This window comes from Lissotriton helveticus, chromosome 11 (genome assembly GCF_964261635.1).
Source record: "Lissotriton helveticus chromosome 11, aLisHel1.1, whole genome shotgun sequence".
Taxonomy (NCBI): domain Eukaryota; kingdom Metazoa; phylum Chordata; class Amphibia; order Caudata; family Salamandridae; genus Lissotriton; species Lissotriton helveticus.
In genome coordinates this window covers 233991124-234012891 of record NC_136072.1, presented here as the reverse complement: position 1 = coordinate 234012891, position 21768 = coordinate 233991124, and the positions used below count along the sequence as shown (strand labels likewise).

Genomic DNA, 21768 nt, shown 5'->3' with positions numbered 1-21768 from the left:
TTAATCCAGGTGACCTATGGTTTCTAGATGGTATCTGAGGATGTGTGCCTATATATTATAACTCTCATGCAACTAAATGATAAAATCAATTTTTTATTTTAATCAATACAATACCTCCCTTTGGGTTACACTCTAAAAGTCTTTGCATTAAAAACATTAAGATGCATACATGTACACAATAACATTTGGATAAAAGATCCTCAAAAAGAAATTAAATATTAAAAAAAAAAATTTAAACAGTTGACGCGGCGTTTTGGTGTGCAAACTTCTTATCCACCTTCATCAGGACAAACAATTATAATTCTTAATCTTATGGGTTTCTTTGGAGATTATGATTCTTCAATTTCATAGTCCCAGAATGTACCCTGGTAGTTTATCCGGCTCCTTTATATGTAATCTGTTTATATTTGCTTATGAAAGGAAAACTGCACGTTGGAGCCACCGTTCGATAGAGGTCCATTTGGTTCCGTATGTCAATAACGGCAAACCCGGTCTTGTTCCTGAAAGCGTATATGTATCTTTCACAGTAGCTTATTCTTGATTTAAAAGCGATATGATCTCGTTGTGGCAGCCTCCCTGCTCCAAGATCAGGCGCAGACTGGAGAAAGGTGGGCTAGCCCTTCCTGACGTCAGGCTATATGCAGCAGCATTTCAGTTTAAAAGCATAAGGATGCTTCTTGTCAAACCAGAGGAGTCGGAGTGGGGCAGGCTGCTTGGTGAAATGGTAAGAGCGGAGGGTGGAGGAGAAGGTGAGGCTTTTCTGTATAAGTTTAGATCTCCAAAAGTCTTTAAGCGTGTGCGCCTGAAGGTTTTGAGGGCGGCCCGGGAGTTATGGTACTCGCTCAGATGTAGTTGGGGCATAGGATACTATTCAGACAGTGCCCCGGTCTGGGATTCACCAGGAACACCAGGCTGCCTTAAAGATAGCCTCGCATTGCCCATGAGACGGGCAGGTATCATCAAATGGGCTGAGCTCAAAGACTCGGGAGGGGTCCACCCATGGGAATACTTAAGAGCAAAGATCAGGCCAGGCTTCTCAAGATTTAAATATTTACAGTTAGCCTCATGGTACGATGCAGAAAAAGGGGAGGTCTGTGGGAATGGAGAGATCGAAGGGTTGTGGCAATCTACCCTCCCAATTAAGAAGGAAATCTCAGTATGGTATAACAACTTGTTGGAAGCTGAGGACCACATGGTTCCCCCCCCCCCCAGGCTGCAGTATGGATTGAAACCCCTCTTGGGCCATCAATAGAGTCGTTATAAGAGCCTTCTTTAAAGGTTCTGTATAAATGTCAAACCTGCCTGTCTAAAAAAAAAACCCACAAAAAAAACACTTTTTTGTAATTAATAGACTCTACTATACCCCCGCTAGGATCGCCAAGTTTGCTCTGGAGCCACCCCCAAAATGTCCAAGATGTTTGTTACCTTTGGCCAATTATCTACATGTATTCCTAGAGTGTCCAGCACTGGCAAAATTCTGGGTAGAGGTGGGCGACAATATCTGTGATATCTTTAACATCTCTTTAGATATTAATATGGCATTGGTGTTCTTCGGAGATGATGGTCGACTTAGTCAGACCCTCTCCCAGAAAAACAGAGGTTTATTAATTTATCTGGTACTGTTGGCTCGAAGGGAAATCTGTAAGAGGTGGAAAGACCCCCTACCACCACAGAAGGAGGATTGGCTTAAGGCATCATTTTCCATGGCTCGTCTGGACTATGAGGGTACGGAAGACAAGCTATTAAACATCTGGCACCCCTTTGTGAGCTGGGGCCAAAGTCTAAGATTAATATAATTGGTCTAATGATTACACCAGGTTCCCTCACAAAAAAGGGATTGGTCGGATGACCCAAGCAAGTGCGGTAAGCGGGAGGGGCCACAGATCGAAAAACTGGCTTCATAAGATCCGCAGAGGCTTGACGGGTGAGATGAGGACCAAAAAAAAAAAGATGCAAGCGTTAAGAGGGAAAGGAAGGGCAGATCCTCAGTAGGCTTAATCACCTGGGTAGGTGCCCATCTTGGGTGCTTAGCAAAGCAGTTAGAGCCTCTGAGGATATCCCTTGCATCCACCTTACATTCCGGCATAAAATGGATGTCTACATCTATAATATTTATTCTAGACCCAAGGGGAGCGGGCGGGAATCGCCCATCGTGGAGTAGATTGTGCTCATGTGGCAATTTTACTAGTGGCATCTTTTAAAGTGATGGGAGGTGATTTCAACTGTCAGTTTGTGCCTTTAGGCGCCAACTCCAATGACATCATCTTGCAGGACGAACAGCTCTGTGAAGGCCAAGAACTGGCGATAATCCCCCTACGCCTAACAAAAATGAATGTGTCCGTCTGTAACGCAACTGGTGCTCCTGTAAAGCGCTCTGATACCTTATGGGTCTAGTTCACGCTATATAAAACTCCTAAAAAAAATTTTTTTAAATGAATATGTGATCCAAACATGGAGGGATGGAGGTCAGTTGAAAGGGTCATTCTCTATCCTACAGTGGATTTGGTTGTCATTTGGATGTATTTTGAAATTCATCAGGTGTTTCTTGACTGGATGGTAGTATTGTGCGAATTGCCTGTCATAAGTCTGACAATGAGTCTGGTAGGAAGCATCCATAGGTGTCCTGGCTAGGGAGGTTTGATGGCCATGTTTTGCTTCATGAGGACTACCTGCTGCTGGTATCCTGGCCTCAACAGACTCTGCATTCTCTGAGGTAGGCACAAACCCCAGTTTCTCCCTAAAAAGTTCTTCCTTTGCAGATATGCGCTTATGCATAACTCCTGTTCCCTGTGGTAGGCATGTGTTAGGGATGGTAGTGGCATACCACAAGCCAGTGAAACATTTGGAGGATGTTATGAGACTCCGTATTGCTTCACATGCCCAGTAGATGTTGAGGCTTGTATATTATATGCATTAGTAACCGGATTTGGGATTATGAAAGGCTTTGCTATTTTACTCTCCCCTTTCTCTGTGCATCTTGCCTGGACATGAGTGCCAGACTTGCATTTCCATGACGTGTGGCTCTGCTTTGACTGTAAATCCACTACGATTCTATTATGATGCCTTTAAGTTTGGTGCTCTTCTTGAATTCAGGTTGTTGGCTGGAAATTCAAGCATATCTAATATGCACGTTCTTTAGAGCTGATTGTGCTCAGGCGTGTACAGGCCTGTGCATTATCATATTGGCATTGCTATTGCAGCATAACCGGTGTTTGCTTGCTGTGCAAACATTTCATGTGATAAACTGTTTACTTTGTGTTTTTCACTTGTTTTTTTCAGTTTCATTTATTTTAAAGGACCATAGCTATTCCGGACTTACTTATGCATAATCAATCTCTGTTTGAACAATGTAAAATGTACTCGAAAATAGGCTTAGGGAGCTGATATGGTACACTATATAGACTGATGTTTAGTGGAATGCTAACAAGGCCTCTTTATAGGAGGACTGAAAAAACAATGAATATGAGTTAGATGGTTAACACAAAATACATTATTTTAAAAAAATGAGGCAGCATAGAATAGTGTTCAGAAGAACAAGGAGGTAGGCAATGGCGGCTGGTAAGGGACGGGGACAGGGTAAGGTAGGCTGGGGGGGTTAGGACATAGATAACAAATACAACTTACCTGCTGGTCACCGTCGCCAGCTGCTGCCTGACCGAAGCAGGACCAGGAAGCACAAAGGCTTCCAGACTCCCATAGCCCATCACATTGCTGCTGATAGCGCTGTGATAGGTCTGAGCACCATGGTTCAGCACTCAGAGAGGTAGTGGAAGCCCTGGGCATGTTCTCCATGCAGGTTGTAATGCAGCGTGGGTGGAGAACATGCAAAGTGCACATGACTGTTTGACTAGCCTGAGGTGGCTGGCCAAACAGTCATGCTCACGTTAGGTAGAGTAGCAGCCAATCCTCCCTGTGACGCGAGAAGCCCAGCACAGCCCCGCCCCGCTCTAACCTGACTGCAACTGCAAAACAAATAATAAAATAATAATACTCTTGGTTATCATTATTTAATTTTTTCCTTTGCACTGCTTTAAGTTAGTGGGGCGACGCTCATCTGCCTTAGCGCAGGGAGGCAGGGTTGTGTTGCTTCAAGGCAGTATCTGCAGGACGTATAGAACAGATGTCGTCTCATTGCAATGCATACCTTTCAGACGTAAATAAATTATGAACACATAATGCTGAGACATTAAATATGTGAGCTTGTTTTCATTCAGCTTGTATGCCTGACCCTTACTTGGAGTAGGACTACCATTTAGTACCAGTAAGGGCTATCCTGGTATGAATAATCTCCTCTGGCTGCTGGAGTTATAGGGTCGGTAATGAAATAAATGTTTACTTTGAAATGTATTTAACATGGATTTACAGGTTTGCACAAAATGTTATATCCGTGTTTTTAATCGATTTCCATCAGGATGGCGTTTAAGAATATTAATTACAATGTTGAAGATTGTCACTATTTTTGTTAAACAAACAAGCTTGGTCAGCCTATATGGAGGAAAATACAGACTCTTGTGATCTGAGCTCCATTCATCCACTACATTTAAGCCCTTCTCAGTGGAACTCGTGTGACTCTTTCATTTGCACCAAAACATGCTTTTTCCCACTTGTATATGTTTCTCCTAATTGTTTTGGGTGTTTGTTTTGGGATCAACTGATTGACAGTTGTGCTTTCAACACAAGTTCCGTTTTCACTTTTTTTGTTTGTATTTGTAATTGAGGGAGAAATATACAGGGGTTGTGCATAAGAATGTTTTTATTTCCATTTTATCTAGGGACTCGCTTTAAAGAGGTGGGAAGGTGATGCAACTGTTTAATTTGTCCGTAACTAAGGTTAACATTTCTGTTTGTGATATCCGTAATCTTCACCCACCACGTTTGCTTGATCTAATGCTTCTTATCATAAGTAATTTGTGTGGTTTTATATTCTGACACTCAAGTGGGGATTTTATTATCCTATTTTTACATGTTTATGCCTTTGCTCGATCAGATCCTACTTTTCGAGCTATTTTGGAGATCAATTTGAAAAGAAATAGAAGTAAAATCAGTTGTTAGGAATTAATATAATCATATGTGAAGTAGTAATTGAGCTTATAAAGCGCCTGGTTACACTTAGCAGTGTGTCCCCGCGCTGTACCGCTGAGGAACCCTTCCTGGCCTGTTCCTGTGAGGCGCCCACTCCTGGGCACCCCGTTCCTGTGAGGCGCCCTATCCTGGGCACCCCAAGGTGAAGCCAGGCATCCTTAGCGATTAGGGCCGGTGTGGAGATTAAGCAAGCTATTGCCCAGAGTTGCAGAGTGGGACCCATGATTAGAGTAGGCACCGTGGCTAGAATTATCGGGTCCGCGGACATTGAGCCCAAGACCCTGCCGCGACGGGAATTGAACCCTGGTCCCGGGTCAGATCTCTGCCTCAGGGTATTCCGCTCTAACCAGTGAGCCCCACTTCTCCTTCTGCTTATTTGGAACATTATTAGTTATGATGTAAATGGTCAGGAGATCTTCTGACTCAGCTGAACAGATAGATCTTTGATGTCTGTGGGCTAGACAGTCAGGCAGTTTAATGATTTTGGGTTAAATGGATGTGCAGTTCTTAGGATGATTTTTGTTTTTTCGGTAACTTTGCAGATGTTTTGCATTTGGGATTGGAGAAGGTGCATCTACTGCTCTAATTAAAGGAATTGCACGAGCAGGTCACGGCACATGTGAGTTTGTCACTGGGAAGGAGAGGATGCAACCTAAGGTGAGATTGTTGTTTCTATTAAGGTTATACATTGATAGGCACACCAGACACCTCTTACACTCTGGTGAACAATCTAGCCCTGACCCACTAATTGGTCTGTCTCTCCCCCCCCCTCTCGGTTATTTTTATTTATTTTGTAATATTATTTGGGATTGATTTGGCTAGAAGGTATTACTACTTTTTTCGACCAGGTAAAAAGAAAAAAAAGACATGAAATGTTTAAATCTCACAGAAATTGTAAGCATAAAACTCCACTTTAAATGGATTACATTTAATTGCCCTCCAAGAACATGATAAACGTGGGAAGATTTGCACCAAGAACCTGAGAATTTCCCAACATCAGGAGCATTGGCTGAACGCGCTTGATTGGAAGGTCTGTTTATACATAACAATATCCAGCCTCAGACACTTCATTCTTCTTGTCTTAATAGTAGCACTAAAAACATTGGTGTGTCGTTGCCCAAATCAGTATTTTTACATAGGTCCTCCTGACAAGATTAAAAACATGGGGAAATGGGCTAGCGGAAGCTACTGTCACTCCTTGGATCTTAAGTGTGATTTCTAGACAACGGTATCAGGCACCTTTAAAACACTGTCGCAATATTCAGTTGGTCTCATTGAACCAACGATTAAAAAAAAAAAAAAAAACTAGATCGTGCTTTCACAAGACCCTTTATAAGAGCAGATGTTGGAGTTAATTAAATACACTGTGCTGTCATAGTTTGGAAAACGTCAATTCTCTATACTGTTTTTGTATATGTCTGTCTTGTCTGTTGCCTTTGCAAATATTTTCACTTTAGGAGAAGGTCTAGGCTGATGTCTCCTCTGCAGCCCTCCACCTGCTTCTGCAAAGGGCTAAGCTGTGCAGTTGTCAAAGATCTGAGACTCTCTGATGGAGACTAAGTCTTGCCTTTCCTGACACCAGTAATTCTTTTCTGTATATGTATTTATAGGACAGAGTGGTTATTTCCTAACACCTTTTGCTTTTTATTTCCTCTTCGATCTCAGACATTCTCCTTCCCTGAAGTGATACTCTGCAATATTTCACTTACACAGACAATGTCTTCATACTTTTAATTATTTTAGTTTATTTTTCCAACAGTATCTCTCTGTAAACGTACGTGCATCTATCTCCAATCTTTCTTTCAAGGAATTAAATACTATTATGTTGCTCCCGTGCAGGTGCTTCAGACCTTGAAATGTTCCTTACAGCCTGTGGTGAAAGATGTGTCTTTGAAGTGGTCACTTCCAACAGGTGTAGAGGCATTGCTCATTTCTCACCTCCCTAATGCAATCTTTAGTGGTCAGAGATCAATTCTCTATGCACAGTTGAAAGGAAAGGTGAGTTTACGGACAGCTGTGCGCAGCTTTTATTTTTCTTAAACTCTTGCAGAAAAATTATATGCCTCAATATACCTGGCTTTATTAACCTGGCTACTTCTACACCTCAACCACCACACACTGTATCATCACTCCCTCCGCCTATCAATTAAGCTGTCACTAGAACCATCTCCTAGCAATATGCGCCATGATTGACTCTACCGAAGAATCTGCTCTTCTTTTAATTGAAAATGTTCAAAGTATGAAAAAGGCTCTAGGGTGCTAAAGTGTCGTCCAGTCATTAACTTTACCTTGGATGGATGAAGTATGGGGGTTCAGAAGGGAATGCTGCATCCATTCATTCGCAGCCCTTTATTTTTTGCAGGGATCCTTTTGTTTCTTGAAAGATTTGTGTCTCTATATATTTATGCCCACCTATTCCAACTATTTATGAGATGTTTTTGTTCATTGATGTTTCTGACCTAATCCATCTACCTTGCTAGTTTTGACTCCCTGTCCTTGTTGTTGTCTGATGTAAAGCATCCTGATACTAATGTTGGTGCAGAGTCCCATGGAAAACCGCTCAATTTGAGCTTGATGTTACTGCTTAGTGAAATTTTCCTGTCATTGTTTTCACTTTTACCCTCATTTTCTCCTCCTGTCTTTTACTCTCTTTGTATTGTGTAGATTGATCAAACAACCACTGCTGAAGTTTCTTTGGAATACACGTTCAAAAACGAGAGCTTCAGGAATGCCCTTCCATTTTCTCTGCAGCTGGAGGAAGAGTCCAGGTATTGTACTAGAATTTAAAACACTCTCCAACTATTATTCTGTTTGTTTTGAACCTCTTTTTAGGTCTCGCTCTCGAGACCTATTGTGGTCGAGATGCCTCTCAAGGGAGACAGACTGGGGCACGCGCGGCGATTTGGTTCTGTGGACGCGCTTCCCAGACGCGCGCACACACAGCGCCTGCGTCTGCTTTTCTCGCATGCAGTAACGGCGCACGCACGCACACACACACACACACACACACACACACACACGCACAAACATCCCCCCCCCCTGCGCTTACCTCGAATCCTCGGCTCTGCGTGTTTAAAGGATGACTGCTTTTGTTTACATTTCGTTTCTTTTGTCGGCTCTTGCTTTGCCTCTCCATGTGAAGGACCTTGCCCACCTCCAAGATACATATAAAGAGATTCTGCATAAATGCAACTGGAAACTTATGGAGGCGTCCGCATTGTATCGATTGCTTATTAAGAAGGGACTTAATACGTGTGTGACTCATTGTCATAAACACTGCCACGGAGTGCCCGTACAGTAAACAGCTGTTTGTTGGTTTTACATTAGGACTGTCGCGGGTGTCGGTTCAGCCCCTCCACGCTTACCTATCCAGCACTTGTGGCAGGGAGACGCTGGTGGTCTGGTCCGACATGGCCCTGGCTCGCTGAGGCTCCAGTGGAGGCCAGCTGAGGGCATGCACTTCACTGCCCACGGCAGGCCTCTGCGTAGCCTTTCTGGTCCCTACACCCTCGCAGCCAACAGGTCCCGGCACCCCGGTTGACTGCCTCCCGCCTGGTCTCAGCTCCCTAAAGCCGTTAAAAGGCTGCTAACACCCACCGCCTCGGAGAGCGGCGGCTCCCGCAAAGGGCTCTGGCTTCGCCTGCTCCTTCTGTGAGGCACAGCAGTGTCGGAGGAGATCCCACTGGGCACTGACTGGAGGAAGCGGCAGTCACGCGCTGACGTCAAATTGCGACTGAGCGTGTGCTCGCTCCCTCCCAAGAGGAAGAGTGCTGTTGCGCACTGATAATTCTTCAGCGCCCTGGTCTCTGCTTGGAAGACCGAGATGGGATTGCACCGGTTGCAACACAATGGGAGGCGCACGCAGGACCACCGATTTCGGCGACGTCTTTCCAAAATGTAGGCTTCTTTTGCTTTACGTTTGCTCCCATAACTGTAATGTGGAGTTTATTTGTCTAATTGTTGACACAAAGCAGATGGTTTACCGCACCACTGCCTCTATCACTCTACGCTCTATAGGGGCTGCCCTCTATAAACACTCGCGACTAAGCCCGTTGTTAGGAACACCCAACACCACATTTCTCCTTAACCCAGATAAAACCGACAGCACAAGAGTAATTAATTAATACAGAACGCAAACATGAATGAGTTCGTAACTTTCTTAACTCTCAAAGTCCTTGTACTTCTGGGACGCGACTGGATCAGGTCTTAAAGTGATTCTATGAGTCCTGTCCCACCTATCAGGTTAGGAGATTCCGTTGCAGGTGTAGACAAAGAGCTTTGATTCACAGGGCAAGCTACTGAACGGTCTGCCTGGATTCCTTCCCGCTGTTCTGATTTGGGTGGCTCTTCTCCCCTTACCATGCGTCTCTGTCAGATACATTCTTCAAAACCTTCTTCCACCTCTTTCTCTTGACTCATCTCTTTGTCAGGTATCCGTACTCCAAAACGTCTTAAATAACAATATATTCCTTTTGATATTTTGAGTTCTTTTCATGGCTGATATCATGGTGCCTCGAACTCCAGTTACTCTCCGAGGTGTAGGGGTTTGGATCACAGCACAAGCCATTGAGCGGGTCAGTCTGAATTCCTTCTTTCTTTTCTGACTAGGGTTGCTCTTCTCCCCTTACTATGCCTCTGTCACATACTTTCTTTCAAAACCTTCTTCCACCTCTTTCTCTCGACCAATCTCTTCAGGAGGTCTTTGTCCTGTATCCATACTCCAAAACTTCTTAAAGGAATATTCCTTGTAATCATTTGAGTTCCTTTCCTGGCAGATATTATGGTGCCTAGAACTCTGGTAACTCTTCAAGGTGTTGGTTTCAAAAGGACCGCACCTTTCTCCCCAGATATCTGTATTTTACGAGGGCAAGATCGTCCCAGTGCAGTTGTCTACTTCGGGCCCTTCTCCGTTTGCCCCACTCCCCAGGGGCAAGCCGCCTCGGAGCCAACAGTAACGCATGTCGCCGTGAAACATAGACACTTGCCCTAAGGGGTTTCGGAAGCCAAGGTATCTACCAGATATGCATGCATGCCTGCAATTGCCTGCTCTATAAAGCACCAGTGTTTTTAGGTCTCGCCAGCGAGAACTATTGTCATCGTGATGCCTCCCAAGGGAGACAGAGCGGTGCACGTGCCGATTTGGGACTGTGGACGTGCTTCTCAGATGCGCGCACACACAGCGCCTGCTTCCGCTTTTCTCGCTTGCAGTAACCACACACACACACACAGCACCTGCTTCCGCTTTTCTCGCTTGCAGTAACCACACATACATACACACACACACACACACACACACACGCACAGACACCTACCTCTACCTCTACCTGCACTTACCTCGAGTCCTCGGCTCGGCTTGTTTTCTAAAAGCTTTCATTAATTGCAAGCAAACCTACCCCACCCTGCACGTTCTAGCTCGCTAGAAGTATTCCGTATAGCCGCTTATTAAAACCCTTTCCTTATGCTCCTGGTTGGGCCCTACCTCAGTCGTTGCTCTGTTGGCAGCCGGCAGCTTAATTTCGAAAGAAGGGGACCCCTACTATTGGTGAACTCACTAAATGTAGGGAATATTATGAACTATATTTGTAACGTACCTAATAGTGAGCTGATTAAATATGCCAAAAACGACCTAGGAAACTAGTCTGATACGTGACTGATTCTAATCATACATAAACAGAGATCATAACTATAGTGATTATGTAAAAATATATTTTTGTTTTATTTTGATCATTTTCTTGTGTTCTGATACATATTTCATATTTATCTATTCATATTCATTTAAAATGACAAACATATGTGAATATAACAATTGTGCAAAAAAACAGCTAATCAATAGTGAAACATGAATGAAAAAAGCTAATAACAGACAAAAAAGGGGAACCAAATATTCAAATGACAATGATGGTACGCAGGGCTATTGGAGTAAGCAAAGCGGTGGATGGAATCTCTACGCGCGTTTCGGCATTTGCCTTCTTCAGGAGTCCGTCATTTGCAATAGGACATATACATAACACTGAAAAACATATAAGAAAACTGTGTCATACACTATGCATATTTATAAGATTAGTTATACAGACTACTTCCTAGGGCCTAGGTTTCATTTATATACAAAAAATCACATAGCGCATATATTACAATAATACTATATACATATATACATATGGAGCAGTTGTATTTACATAGGCATAATACTATTTACATATGCACATCGGGAGTATTTCTCTCTACAGAGACTAAACACTTCTTTGTTCATTTTGCCATTGATTGGTTTGAAACAACAGTATATAAGGCGTACCTTGTTGAAATAGTGGGATACATAGATGTATTGATACTTTCGTTATGTTGGCCACTAATTATATAGAAACAGTATTCTTGTCTATTAATATTTAAAATAAGTGTTGCTAAAGTGTACTGCACAAAAAATAGTGATTAGGCTATTAAGGATAAATATCATTTCTAAGTTCTGCATTGCACATATGTAAGATGAAAATCAAAATGAGAAAAGGAGGGGATCGAAAAGGGCAGCTTACTAATTAATTATTAGAGAAAAAAAGGGGGTGGAGGAAAAGAGGAAAAAAGAAGGAAGGAAATTATTGATGAGAATACAGAGATAGCGTCATGAGGGCCTACAGCTTATTCTCATAGTAGTCCATACATGTTAAATACATGGGCTGCAGGGTTTGACAACTCTATTTACTGTGATTTCTATTACTGATGATTACTTACAAGAAAAGGTGGGCGCGAATCTCTTCTATAATTGATATTCTGGTTAGCTAGTGCAACTAATAGATATTTGTTTACGCTGCTCTGTAGGGTTATGACGAATACCCTGCATAATAACAGGAGAGAAAACATAGAATCAAAGAATGGAATCATGGTGGATAACGCAGTCATCTGATATTATATTGCTAGATCTAATTATTTAAAGGACATACCTATAGCTTAAGGCATTGATTATTACTATCTAATAGGTAGAGTATATTTTACATTTTTTTGATGTATATCTCAATCATAGCCGGTGCAGGTGGTTTCCATTACTAAGGACTATAGATAAGACTTGTTTGTACCTTGTGGAGATAAATTTATCTTTTATGTCTGCGCATAATCAGCAAGACACCGACGAATCTAATCCAGTAAGTACGATAGGAAACGCTGCAGAAAAATAAGTGAATGTCAGGGGTGGATGCCATCTAGATTTCACATCTTATATGCGGGTACCCATATGCTGACATCTTACCTTAGCAAGTAGTGGATATTTCTTATTGTTATTGGATCCGTGATATTTATAAAATCTTATAAATCTGCAACACTCTCAGTAAGATGTTCACTCAACCTATAGAATAGAATATATCGACTATTTAAGAGGGCTGACTAATATGCAACACTAATACACGTTATTACACTGCGTGGTGACATGCGTGTCAGAAATACCAAAATATCATGAACTTGTTTTCACCTGATATAATGGCATGGATGTCTGTATCCAGCTGAGGAGGCACAGAAGGTCGCCACACGAACCTAACGATTGTACCCTATGACGATGAAAGAGGGGGGTGACCGAGTTAAAAATGGATTCCTACTGTATTGCAGAATACCGTCTAGGGTGACATATTAAAACTAAGACTAGGACATTGGCATTACCTTATTTATAAAACTGCAATGTATACAGTAATTGGGTCCTTCATGAGAGGCGAGTTAGGATGAAAAAATGATGGTCGGCTGTTGCACTGGAAAACATGCAAAAACCAAAAAACAGGTGTCATGATTATATCGCCTTTGATTTGCCAGTCTAGATATATAAACAGGGGTCAAGTTTTACCTTAGTTTGTAACATATGCCAAAACTCGGGCAGGGTTCTCAAAAGCGTAACTCCTCGTTGTCGCGCTAGATGGAGCCAGCTCGTAGCATTTGTAGAATAACAAGATAGGTTGTTCTTAGCGAATGCGCTAGAAAACAAACAAAAACCCGATAGACGGGTATCAAGATTGTATCCCGTCCTTTTTTTTATGCTTTCTATACTAGGCGAGAGATCTTATCTTACCATGATAGGCGATTCGTGCCGGATTGCGTCTGGGGTTCTGGGAAGCGTCCCTTCTCGTGTTGGTGTTGGGTGAAAACAGCTAAGTATTTTGCCCTGTTTAAATAGTCCGCCCTAATTGAAAAAGTGCGGCAGGTGCGTTTAATAGGGACAGGGCGGCCAGTGCTGGCTATGGCCAATCAGCAAGCAACCGTAGTTCCAAACACGAACTACACCTAGGGCCGTAGCGCAAGAGCCTGCAAGTGACGTGATACTTGTTTACTCTTTGGTATTCGATCACATGGTTACAGAAGCCAATGGACATTTATCAGTATTACTGAATAGATCTACGGGAGAGAGTTATATTGATATCCACCCAGTACTAACGTTATACAAAATACAGAATAACCGGGATATTTAATGGGCCTTAGCTAGCTGCTATCTATCAGTATTGTCTAATTCTAACTACATACTGGCGAGATTGTATATATAACGGATGGCACGTTATTATTCAAGGTATGGTCACATAAGGATGTCTCCCAGTTTGCGTCCTCGAATAAATACAATAGGACCACAGACCCAAAGATAAGGAAGCTTCTGCTGTTACTAACATGTATCTCAGAAAGCTTTTATATAGAATATTGTATTTGTATTATTGCTCGCATAATTTATTTCTTTAAAACTGATATACATTCCGTTTAAGTCTGGGTGGAAAAGGGTGCTGGGGCTCTTGCCATCTTCTGGTGGTTAAGAAAATCTCCTGTCTATAAGGATAGATATATGCCTTAGCAATGCCATGTCGTTTAGATGATAGCTTGTTCCCAGGGAATATCACAGTTTAACCCCGTAATGGTGGTGTCCAGAGAAAAAATCCAATATACCTCCATCTTTCGTCGGATTTTGTCTGGGCATAGTCCTGGTCTGGCAGCCGGCAGCTTCACATTCTCCACAGCCGCCTTTGCCTCACCTTTTTGGCATGGTGGTGCAGCAGTCATCCCCTGACAAGTCCCAGTTCGTGGCTAGGCTTCTCAGTCACATCCCATTACCCAGTGTGGCCGGACAGCCAATGTGCACTCTCACTGCGTGCCTACAACGTGTGCATGCCGCGCTTTCAATTTCCCCTGTCATTCCAGCTAATGTAAAACAATGCGAGCATTATAGCAAAGTCTATAGGCTGCAAACAGAGATGACTGACCCGTGCCGGGTACCCTTCGTCAGTCTTCCTGCCACTCAGGTGGTTATTGTGGACGATGAGGTGAAGGGACAGGTCGGACAAGTGCTAGAAAAGCAGCGTCAGCTCTTCGTGACGTGTGCTGCACCCTCACTGGAACACGAGGTGGATTAAAGACACCAGGGTCCGCTGCAGCAGCTCGAGGCACACCAGCGCCAGGTCCACATAGGCTTGTTTGAGTGTGGCTTAGAGAGGTAAATGTGCTATGTAAGCAAATGGTCTGGTTTGTGTGATTTGGAAGGGCAGTGTGCATAGCATTCTGTTCCATCATTGAAATGCTATCGGCTGCTGTCATCGCCGAGTTCAGCAGACTCCTCTCTTGAAAGGTCTCTTTCTAATACCATTCCTGGATAAGAACCGGTGTGAAAGCCCTTAAACATGTTCAGCTTATTCAAAAACGATGGAGGGTTGCATCTTCATTGTGGCGCCTCAGTATGTGTGCCTGTTAACTAAGAGTGGAGCAGTGTTCAAGTGTTAGTGTGCGCGCGCAGCCAACTTTCAGGTCGTTTTAGGTTTTTTCAAACCAAGTGCATTCATTGCTTGGTATGTGGAAACATACAAACATAATACATACTGGGCAGAAATACTGTGCTGTTGCCACGGCTGCGGATGGACGTCAGTAGCAAAGAGTCATCAATCCTGAAGGTGTCGAATGCAAGATCATGCAATTTTTATTATTTTTATTTTTTATTTTTACCAGTGCTGGCAATTATGCAATATTTTATTTTCAGAACTCACAAGGAGTACTAGAGGAGGTCATACATTAACAACCATTTGCAGTTGGCCACAAATCTTTGAGATGCATGTGCTACCAAGAAACCAATACTTTGTTCTTCATAAGAAAGACGCATGGATTTGTCCCTCATTCTGTACCTGTGCTGCTTTGTGTGTGTGTTTTTAATGTAATTAGCCTATTTGAGATAAAACAAAATCTAAATCTTTTTCGTTGTGATAATTAGCATTGGTTCCGTTATATAGAGGTTTTCTAATTGTTTGACATCGACCTGAAACAGACGAAGCAATGTCTTTTAATATTTATTTATTTGTAGTATTTATATAGCGCAGACCCAGCCACACGGGCAACAGAGCGTTTTACATATAACTGGAAAGAGAAATGTTTACTATCTCTCTGCTGAACTTAAAATGAGAAGGTTCCACTGAATAGGCGGTTAGTCTTCCACATCATGTAAGTGGATATAGTTTCACTTGCTTTTGAGTGGCTCCTGTAGTATTCTTTCACAAGGATAGTTTCAAAGCATCACACATGGCCAATAAGCTCGGTCGAGCCCCCCATACAATAATAATTAATCATTACTTCTGTCTTTGAAGAGTCTGGCTGAACGATGTTATTGCAGTTCAGCATTCAAACAGTATGCCATGACAAGCTTGTGCGATGGCTACATATTTTTTGATTTCTTATTACAAGCATATGCAGTACAAGCATTGGCATAGCCAATAGGTCTCGCCTTTGGGACCTTATATGTGGACTACTGTTAACAAGTAGGCAGTAGCGCTTGTGAAAAGCACAGCGCTCTACAAACAAGCATTTGCAGTGCAATAGGCCTCACATTCACGCGAGTTTGAGCTATTGGCATTGTAAATGACAATGCCTTTTATCTATGTCTTGGTTTGTAAAACATAAATAAAAGGCATTGTCATTTACAATGCCAATAGCTCAAACTTGCATGAATGCTAGACCTATTGCATTGCAAATGCTTTTTAAACATTGCTGGTGACGTCAATATATCACCGTCTCTTTTCAAATCTTGCCAGTGGTGTGAATCGATCACGAGCTCGCTCTAGGCATTGCAGGGGACATGAATATCATCATCTTGTTTTTTAAAGGCACAGAGCCATTAAGTGATTTGCCAGAATCACAGGATATTGAGACAACGCCGAGAATGAAACCTGGTTCCCCAATCCCTTAGTCGCCCGCTTTGGCCACTATGCCACATCCTCTCCCACAAAGGAAGCCTTCGGACCAAACATGCCCATCTGCAGCAGCAGCTGTCCATGCCTCGAGGGCAAAAGTAACAGCCCTTTGATTGTGAAAATACTGCCAGGATGTTGGTGTGGGGAACTCGGAGGGGGGAGGAGGCAATTAAAAGCTGCAATATACAATCGGTTTTAACTGCTTAACAGAAATAGTAGAATATATTCCTGGAAGGAAAGGAGGTAAGCCTGCACACAGGGATTGGGGCAGGCTACCTAAGGCAGATGTGTTCCCCAATATTGAATGGGTGGCATGCTAACGTGCAGCAACACAGAGAGGTACACAGACATCTATCAAAAACATTGAACATGTGTAATGAACGCCCTTCTGCAGGATGCCAACATCAATGATATGCTCAGCCGGACTAATATAATTTTTAGAAGATGCGGATGCAGGTTACAAAATCACATCAAAGTCGACTACCTAACCTTAGATAAAAAAGCATTTCATCTCCCGAGTATAAAAAATAAATATTACCGTTTGTAATGCAACTGTTCATGTAAAGGGCTCTGATCCCTACTTTGCACTTTACCAATGTACATTTAAACAAGGGGTGCGTAAACATGCACATTTCTTACTAGTCCTTGCTTACAAGAAGCAATGCTGGCAGTAAAAAAGGTGCTTTGCTTCTCGTAAGCAAGGACTATAAGTAGAAAGTGCGTGTTTATGCACCACTTGTAGGTTTTCAAACACATAATTAACCCCTCCCCTGCTGATGACGGAACCGCTCCGTCATCAGCCGCGGTGGTGCTGTGCTGATGACGGAGCGGTTCCGTCATGGCCCGCCCGACGCTCCTGCGCGGCGTGAATTCCGCGCCTGCGCGGAGCATTCTATTGAGCGGGCTGGGCCATGACGGAACCGCTCAGTCATAAGCACAGCGCAACCGACGCTGGTGACGGAGCGGTTCCGTCACCAGCATGCGCCCGCCGCATTTCCGCTCCGCCCCCTTAGCACTGCGGCGGAATAGCCGCCGCAGTGAAGGGGTTAATAAACATTGCCATTTACAATGCCAATAGCTCACAATCTAGCAAATGTGAGACCTATGCATTGCAAATGCTTGTTGTAAGTGAAGTCTGAAATAGTGAAAATGTTTCTGGTCAATCATTGTTACAATCAGTTTGGGCAATTCGTGTTTATGTTGAGTCTGAGCACTAACCCAAGGAACAGGGCTTTGTGGCAAGATGGGATCAGACCAAAACATTCAGTGGAACAGCCTCTCCAAGCTGGATATTATACAATGATTGCATTTCAACAAAATAGAGCTTACTGAGTGGTTAACGGGCAGGGTTGGCCTTTGTTGTCTGCTTTATTACATTATTCGGAATAAGAATGGAGCAAAGGCTGCCTTACCTCTGATAGAACCGACTTGGATACCTTTCTCATAGATGTTTTTCAGCAAAGTGGTGCACAATAGAAAGTAGTTCACTTCAGGTATATGCAAAGGTTTGATCATCCGCTCTCATGCCCATTTATGGAATCTGTGTCTGTGCTGAGACAAATTGATTTCCTTTTGGCTAGTTTTAGTTTTGCAGTATTATCAGTGTATGGGTTCATGTAGCAAATGACTCCTGAACTAAGCCTTTGGCTTACATTTTAAGAGTTGGAATAATAAACTTTACTTCTCGTTAAGAGAGGAGGTCATCTAACTGCTACTGATGCGGAGCACTGCCTTTGTCCAAGCACCAGAGATATCAAAAACAGATATTACTGGGTCACTTGTAGACCATCCTTGCCGTTACAGATTAGGCAAATTGTAGATTATTTTGATTGGTTCTGTTTAAAATTTTCTCAGTTAAAACCGCTACAGAAAATTGTATTATAAGGAGCCCAGGCCCTTTCCTTAGAAGATGCATGAGGTTGGCCTTTGCAAAAAGTAGGTCTGCAGAAGACTCCACATGTCCAAGATAAACTATATGATTCTGAGTGACGTTGTGGATGTCTTTGAAAAAGGTTTTTTGATTAAGACTTGCTCCAAATACTTGACCAGAGGTTGGAGTTGAGTCAAAAGTGAGATGTAAGCGTTTTCCTATGACCACTAGCTTGAGGCATGAGGAATTCTGTTCCACTATCCCTAACAATCTGGCTGCAATAACTGATTGACAACTTCTGAAGGAATCTGGTTTCAGTTGTGCAAGTCAGTGTGAGGTAGTCCACCACCCACTGCAGTTGGGCAGCTGAGAAATATGCCTCAACGTATAGGGCACCAAATCCACATTGTGTAATCAGAATCTGTAGTTCTATCTCTGCCACCCCCCATCAGTCACCTGGCATTGTTTGCTGTTGTCTAAAACATTATGTGTGGAAAAGCCATGAGTATGCTGGTTGAATAATAGAGCAACCTGGGCAAAATTAGCATTCGGAGGGTGCAACCCTGCCTGCCACTGATGGTGGTTTATTTTTTCCAAACGAATATTAGGTTCTCTATCACCATCCTGGTTTGTAAGATATTCCCTTCAATTACCACTTGTATATGCCTATATACCTAATGGGAATTTCACTCCTCTTTAGTGCTAAATTGTCATGTCACACCCCATCTGTTTAGGAGTGACGCCACAAGGGGAATATACAAAATCTACTTTTACTCTTCTAACAGACCCCACACCACCTCAAAGTCCTCCATTTTGAAAACCATTGCTGCAGTCCTATCCCCGGGTCCCTCACGAACAAGAGTATACCATCCACATATAAAGAGATAGTATGTTACTTGCCATCTAATTGTTGACCATATTCATATTTTAGATTCACGTAGTGTTGGGCAGTGGCTCTTTTGCAGGGCCAGCAGCTGAGGGCAGAGGACAGACTAAGCTAGTGCCTCTCTGTACCCCCAAAGTGCCCAAAATTAACCCACCAAACAGTCACAGTACACCAGTTAAATCTGGGCAAGGATATCGTCACTAAATCCATGGTCCACAACACTTCAAGCACAGTCACGCCCTAGTGTATCGAATACCTTCTCCAGATCAAGTTGAGTCCATCAGTCTTTTCCAGTATGTGACATGATCATTGAATATGTGGCAATGTGCTTCCTTCTGACACAAAGGTGGTTGGATCATTTTGCACCAGTGTAGGTAGAATCCTCCAGTCTGGAGGCTAGATTTCTACCCAGTATTTGGCTATGCAGGTTGAACTTTGAAAAACGTAAAAGCCCTGATTACAAACTGGGAGGTTGATTCCATCCCATGCGAAATCTCCTAATTACTCATGGGACTGATAACGAGTTTATCTTTATTGAACGCATTGTATAAGTATCGTCTGCGTTAAATAGCCCAACATTTGTTAAATTTCAGTTCATTCTGTGTTCCAAATGGTTATGTCAGAATTGTACGTTAAGTATTTCTTAAAAAAGGGTGAAGACACAGGTACTCTTAAAAGCACAGCACCCAAATCAACAATTATTCTTATCATGAAAGATGCAGTGGACCCAAAAGACCCTAAAAATGATCACTCAATATCTCTATTCAACACTGATTGTAAAATATACTCTAAAACTTTAGCCATTATTTTTTTTACATGAACCAGCCTGTCTGAAGTTCTAATATAAGTGTTGTGTGCAGAGGATCATGTACAATCATGTAGAATAAGAATACTTTTATTGTTCAGTTGATAAAAACTTACAATTAAGCACATCTTTCTCGTATCGTACGTAAAATCACAACCTTATAAAAAGCACAATTTGCAAATTGATCCTAAATTTAAAACAATTAATTTGTTATTTAAAACCACATGAGCAAGTACTACCGAAATGCGATTACGAGGGGCTTATTCCGCCATTCGGCTGTATCCCGCAATGTATCATACTCTCTCTATTTGATGTTAATTGTGCTATACTCTATAATCAGTCTCATTTAGAAGGGGAATACAATCAATTACAACGTATTGGTCTGCTGGAAAACGTATACCTTTTGTTTACAATCCTGTATGAAGATTATAAATGGGGAAAGATGGCAGTATTTCCTAGCCCTCAAATTTGCCTTCCTACACACATCAGTCAAACTCCAGCAGTCCATAAACCCTCTCGGGTTCCCTATCTTCATACTGATGACTTTTCCATGCTCTTAGGGCTTAGACCTGTCCAGTAGTTTGTCCATCACACAGTTAAAGTCTCCTTCAATCATCGATGGCATGTGACCACCATCCCAGGCAATAGTGGAAGGCAGTTTAAGACATTGGCTTGCGTAGAGTTTGGGGCATATATTAAGAGAACAACCAACAGGTTGATATTTCACTATTCAAACCAAATTATTCTGACTCATCAGTAAGCTCTTTGCATGGTGTAAATGATACCCCAGGTTTGATCCAAATCTGGACACTCCTAGCCTCTGAGTACCTGATGAGTATTTTCTGCTGCAGTCTTAGTCCTTCCTCCTCCTTCTCGATTTCTCCTCTTCTGGATTCATCAGGTGCATTGCCTGCAATAGATCAGTGTGCTCCTTGATTTTTGAAGTATGCATTAATTATGTGTGTAGGAAGCTGGCTCTTTATGTTGTATGTACCAAAAATAGGAGGGAGTAAGAGGAAACACTAGGTTCATCCTCAACGTTGAATCTTCACAAAAATGGGACCTAGCTATGTTCAGAATGTTTACTTTCCACTGGAGAAAACACATTTTCTTGTGAAACCTTCACCCACCAAGGTTAACCCTTGGTGGCATGCTCCATCACCCGGTTTATCCCGCTGCGGAACGAGGCTTGCTGCTACCTATGAACTACATGGGAGCACTTTTTGTATAATGATAAAGATGGTTTTTAAGAATTAGGAGGGGGGAGAGGTTTTCAGTGTAGCGTGAAGTTCTACTGGGTAGAACTAATTTAATTTGACCCCTAGTCGATATGTTTAAAAAAGGGGAAAGTAGGAGAGGAGATATTAAGAGTCTGCTTTCCTATAAGGTCAACATGTTTGTAGCCATGCCCCTATTGGCTTTTCATCAGGACCTAGGGAAACAACCTCCCTTTGCCCACTCCTGCTAAAATATATATATATATATATATTAATAAACAAAACCACGCGGCACTCTTCTTAGCAGTTTACGATGTTTAATTACAGGTTCACAGCAAAACTCCTACGCGTTTCGAACAAACGTTCTTGGTCACGGCAGTGTTTTATATTAGTCCTTTCTTTCTTTTACATTTTATACATTACATTCACACCCATTTGGTGATGCATTTTGGGACTTGTAGTTTTTTGTATGACATATTTACATTTTTTCGTTTTTATACATTATTTACATACTTTCTAACATGGTGTGTTTTGTGGGGATACATTTGAAACTGTTATTCACTTTCTCACTTTTGCTTGTGCCTTGAGTAGGCGAATTTCTCCTTGGTTATATTTTTTCTTTGGTTATATTTTTTCCTTAAGTTTCGCGGATCCCGCAAAATCATCCATATATGCAGTGATCTGCAAAACGGATTTGTGAACCCACTGTTTTCAAATGTCTTTTCATTCCT

General features: G+C 42.4%; 1 protein-coding gene across 1 annotated transcript in view; it reads left to right on the top strand.

The window, feature by feature from the left end:
* The window catches only part of LOC144791612 (von Willebrand factor A domain-containing protein 5A-like), a 680207-nt gene that overhangs the window by 207791 nt on the left and 450648 nt on the right, over nt 1-21768 (top strand). Inside the window, exons 10-12 of the mRNA XM_078666339.1 lie at nt 5625-5739; nt 6922-7080; nt 7747-7850. Coding sequence (XP_078522465.1) covers nt 5625-5739; nt 6922-7080; nt 7747-7850 — 378 coding nt within the window. The remainder of the gene's footprint in view (nt 1-5624; nt 5740-6921; nt 7081-7746; nt 7851-21768) is intronic.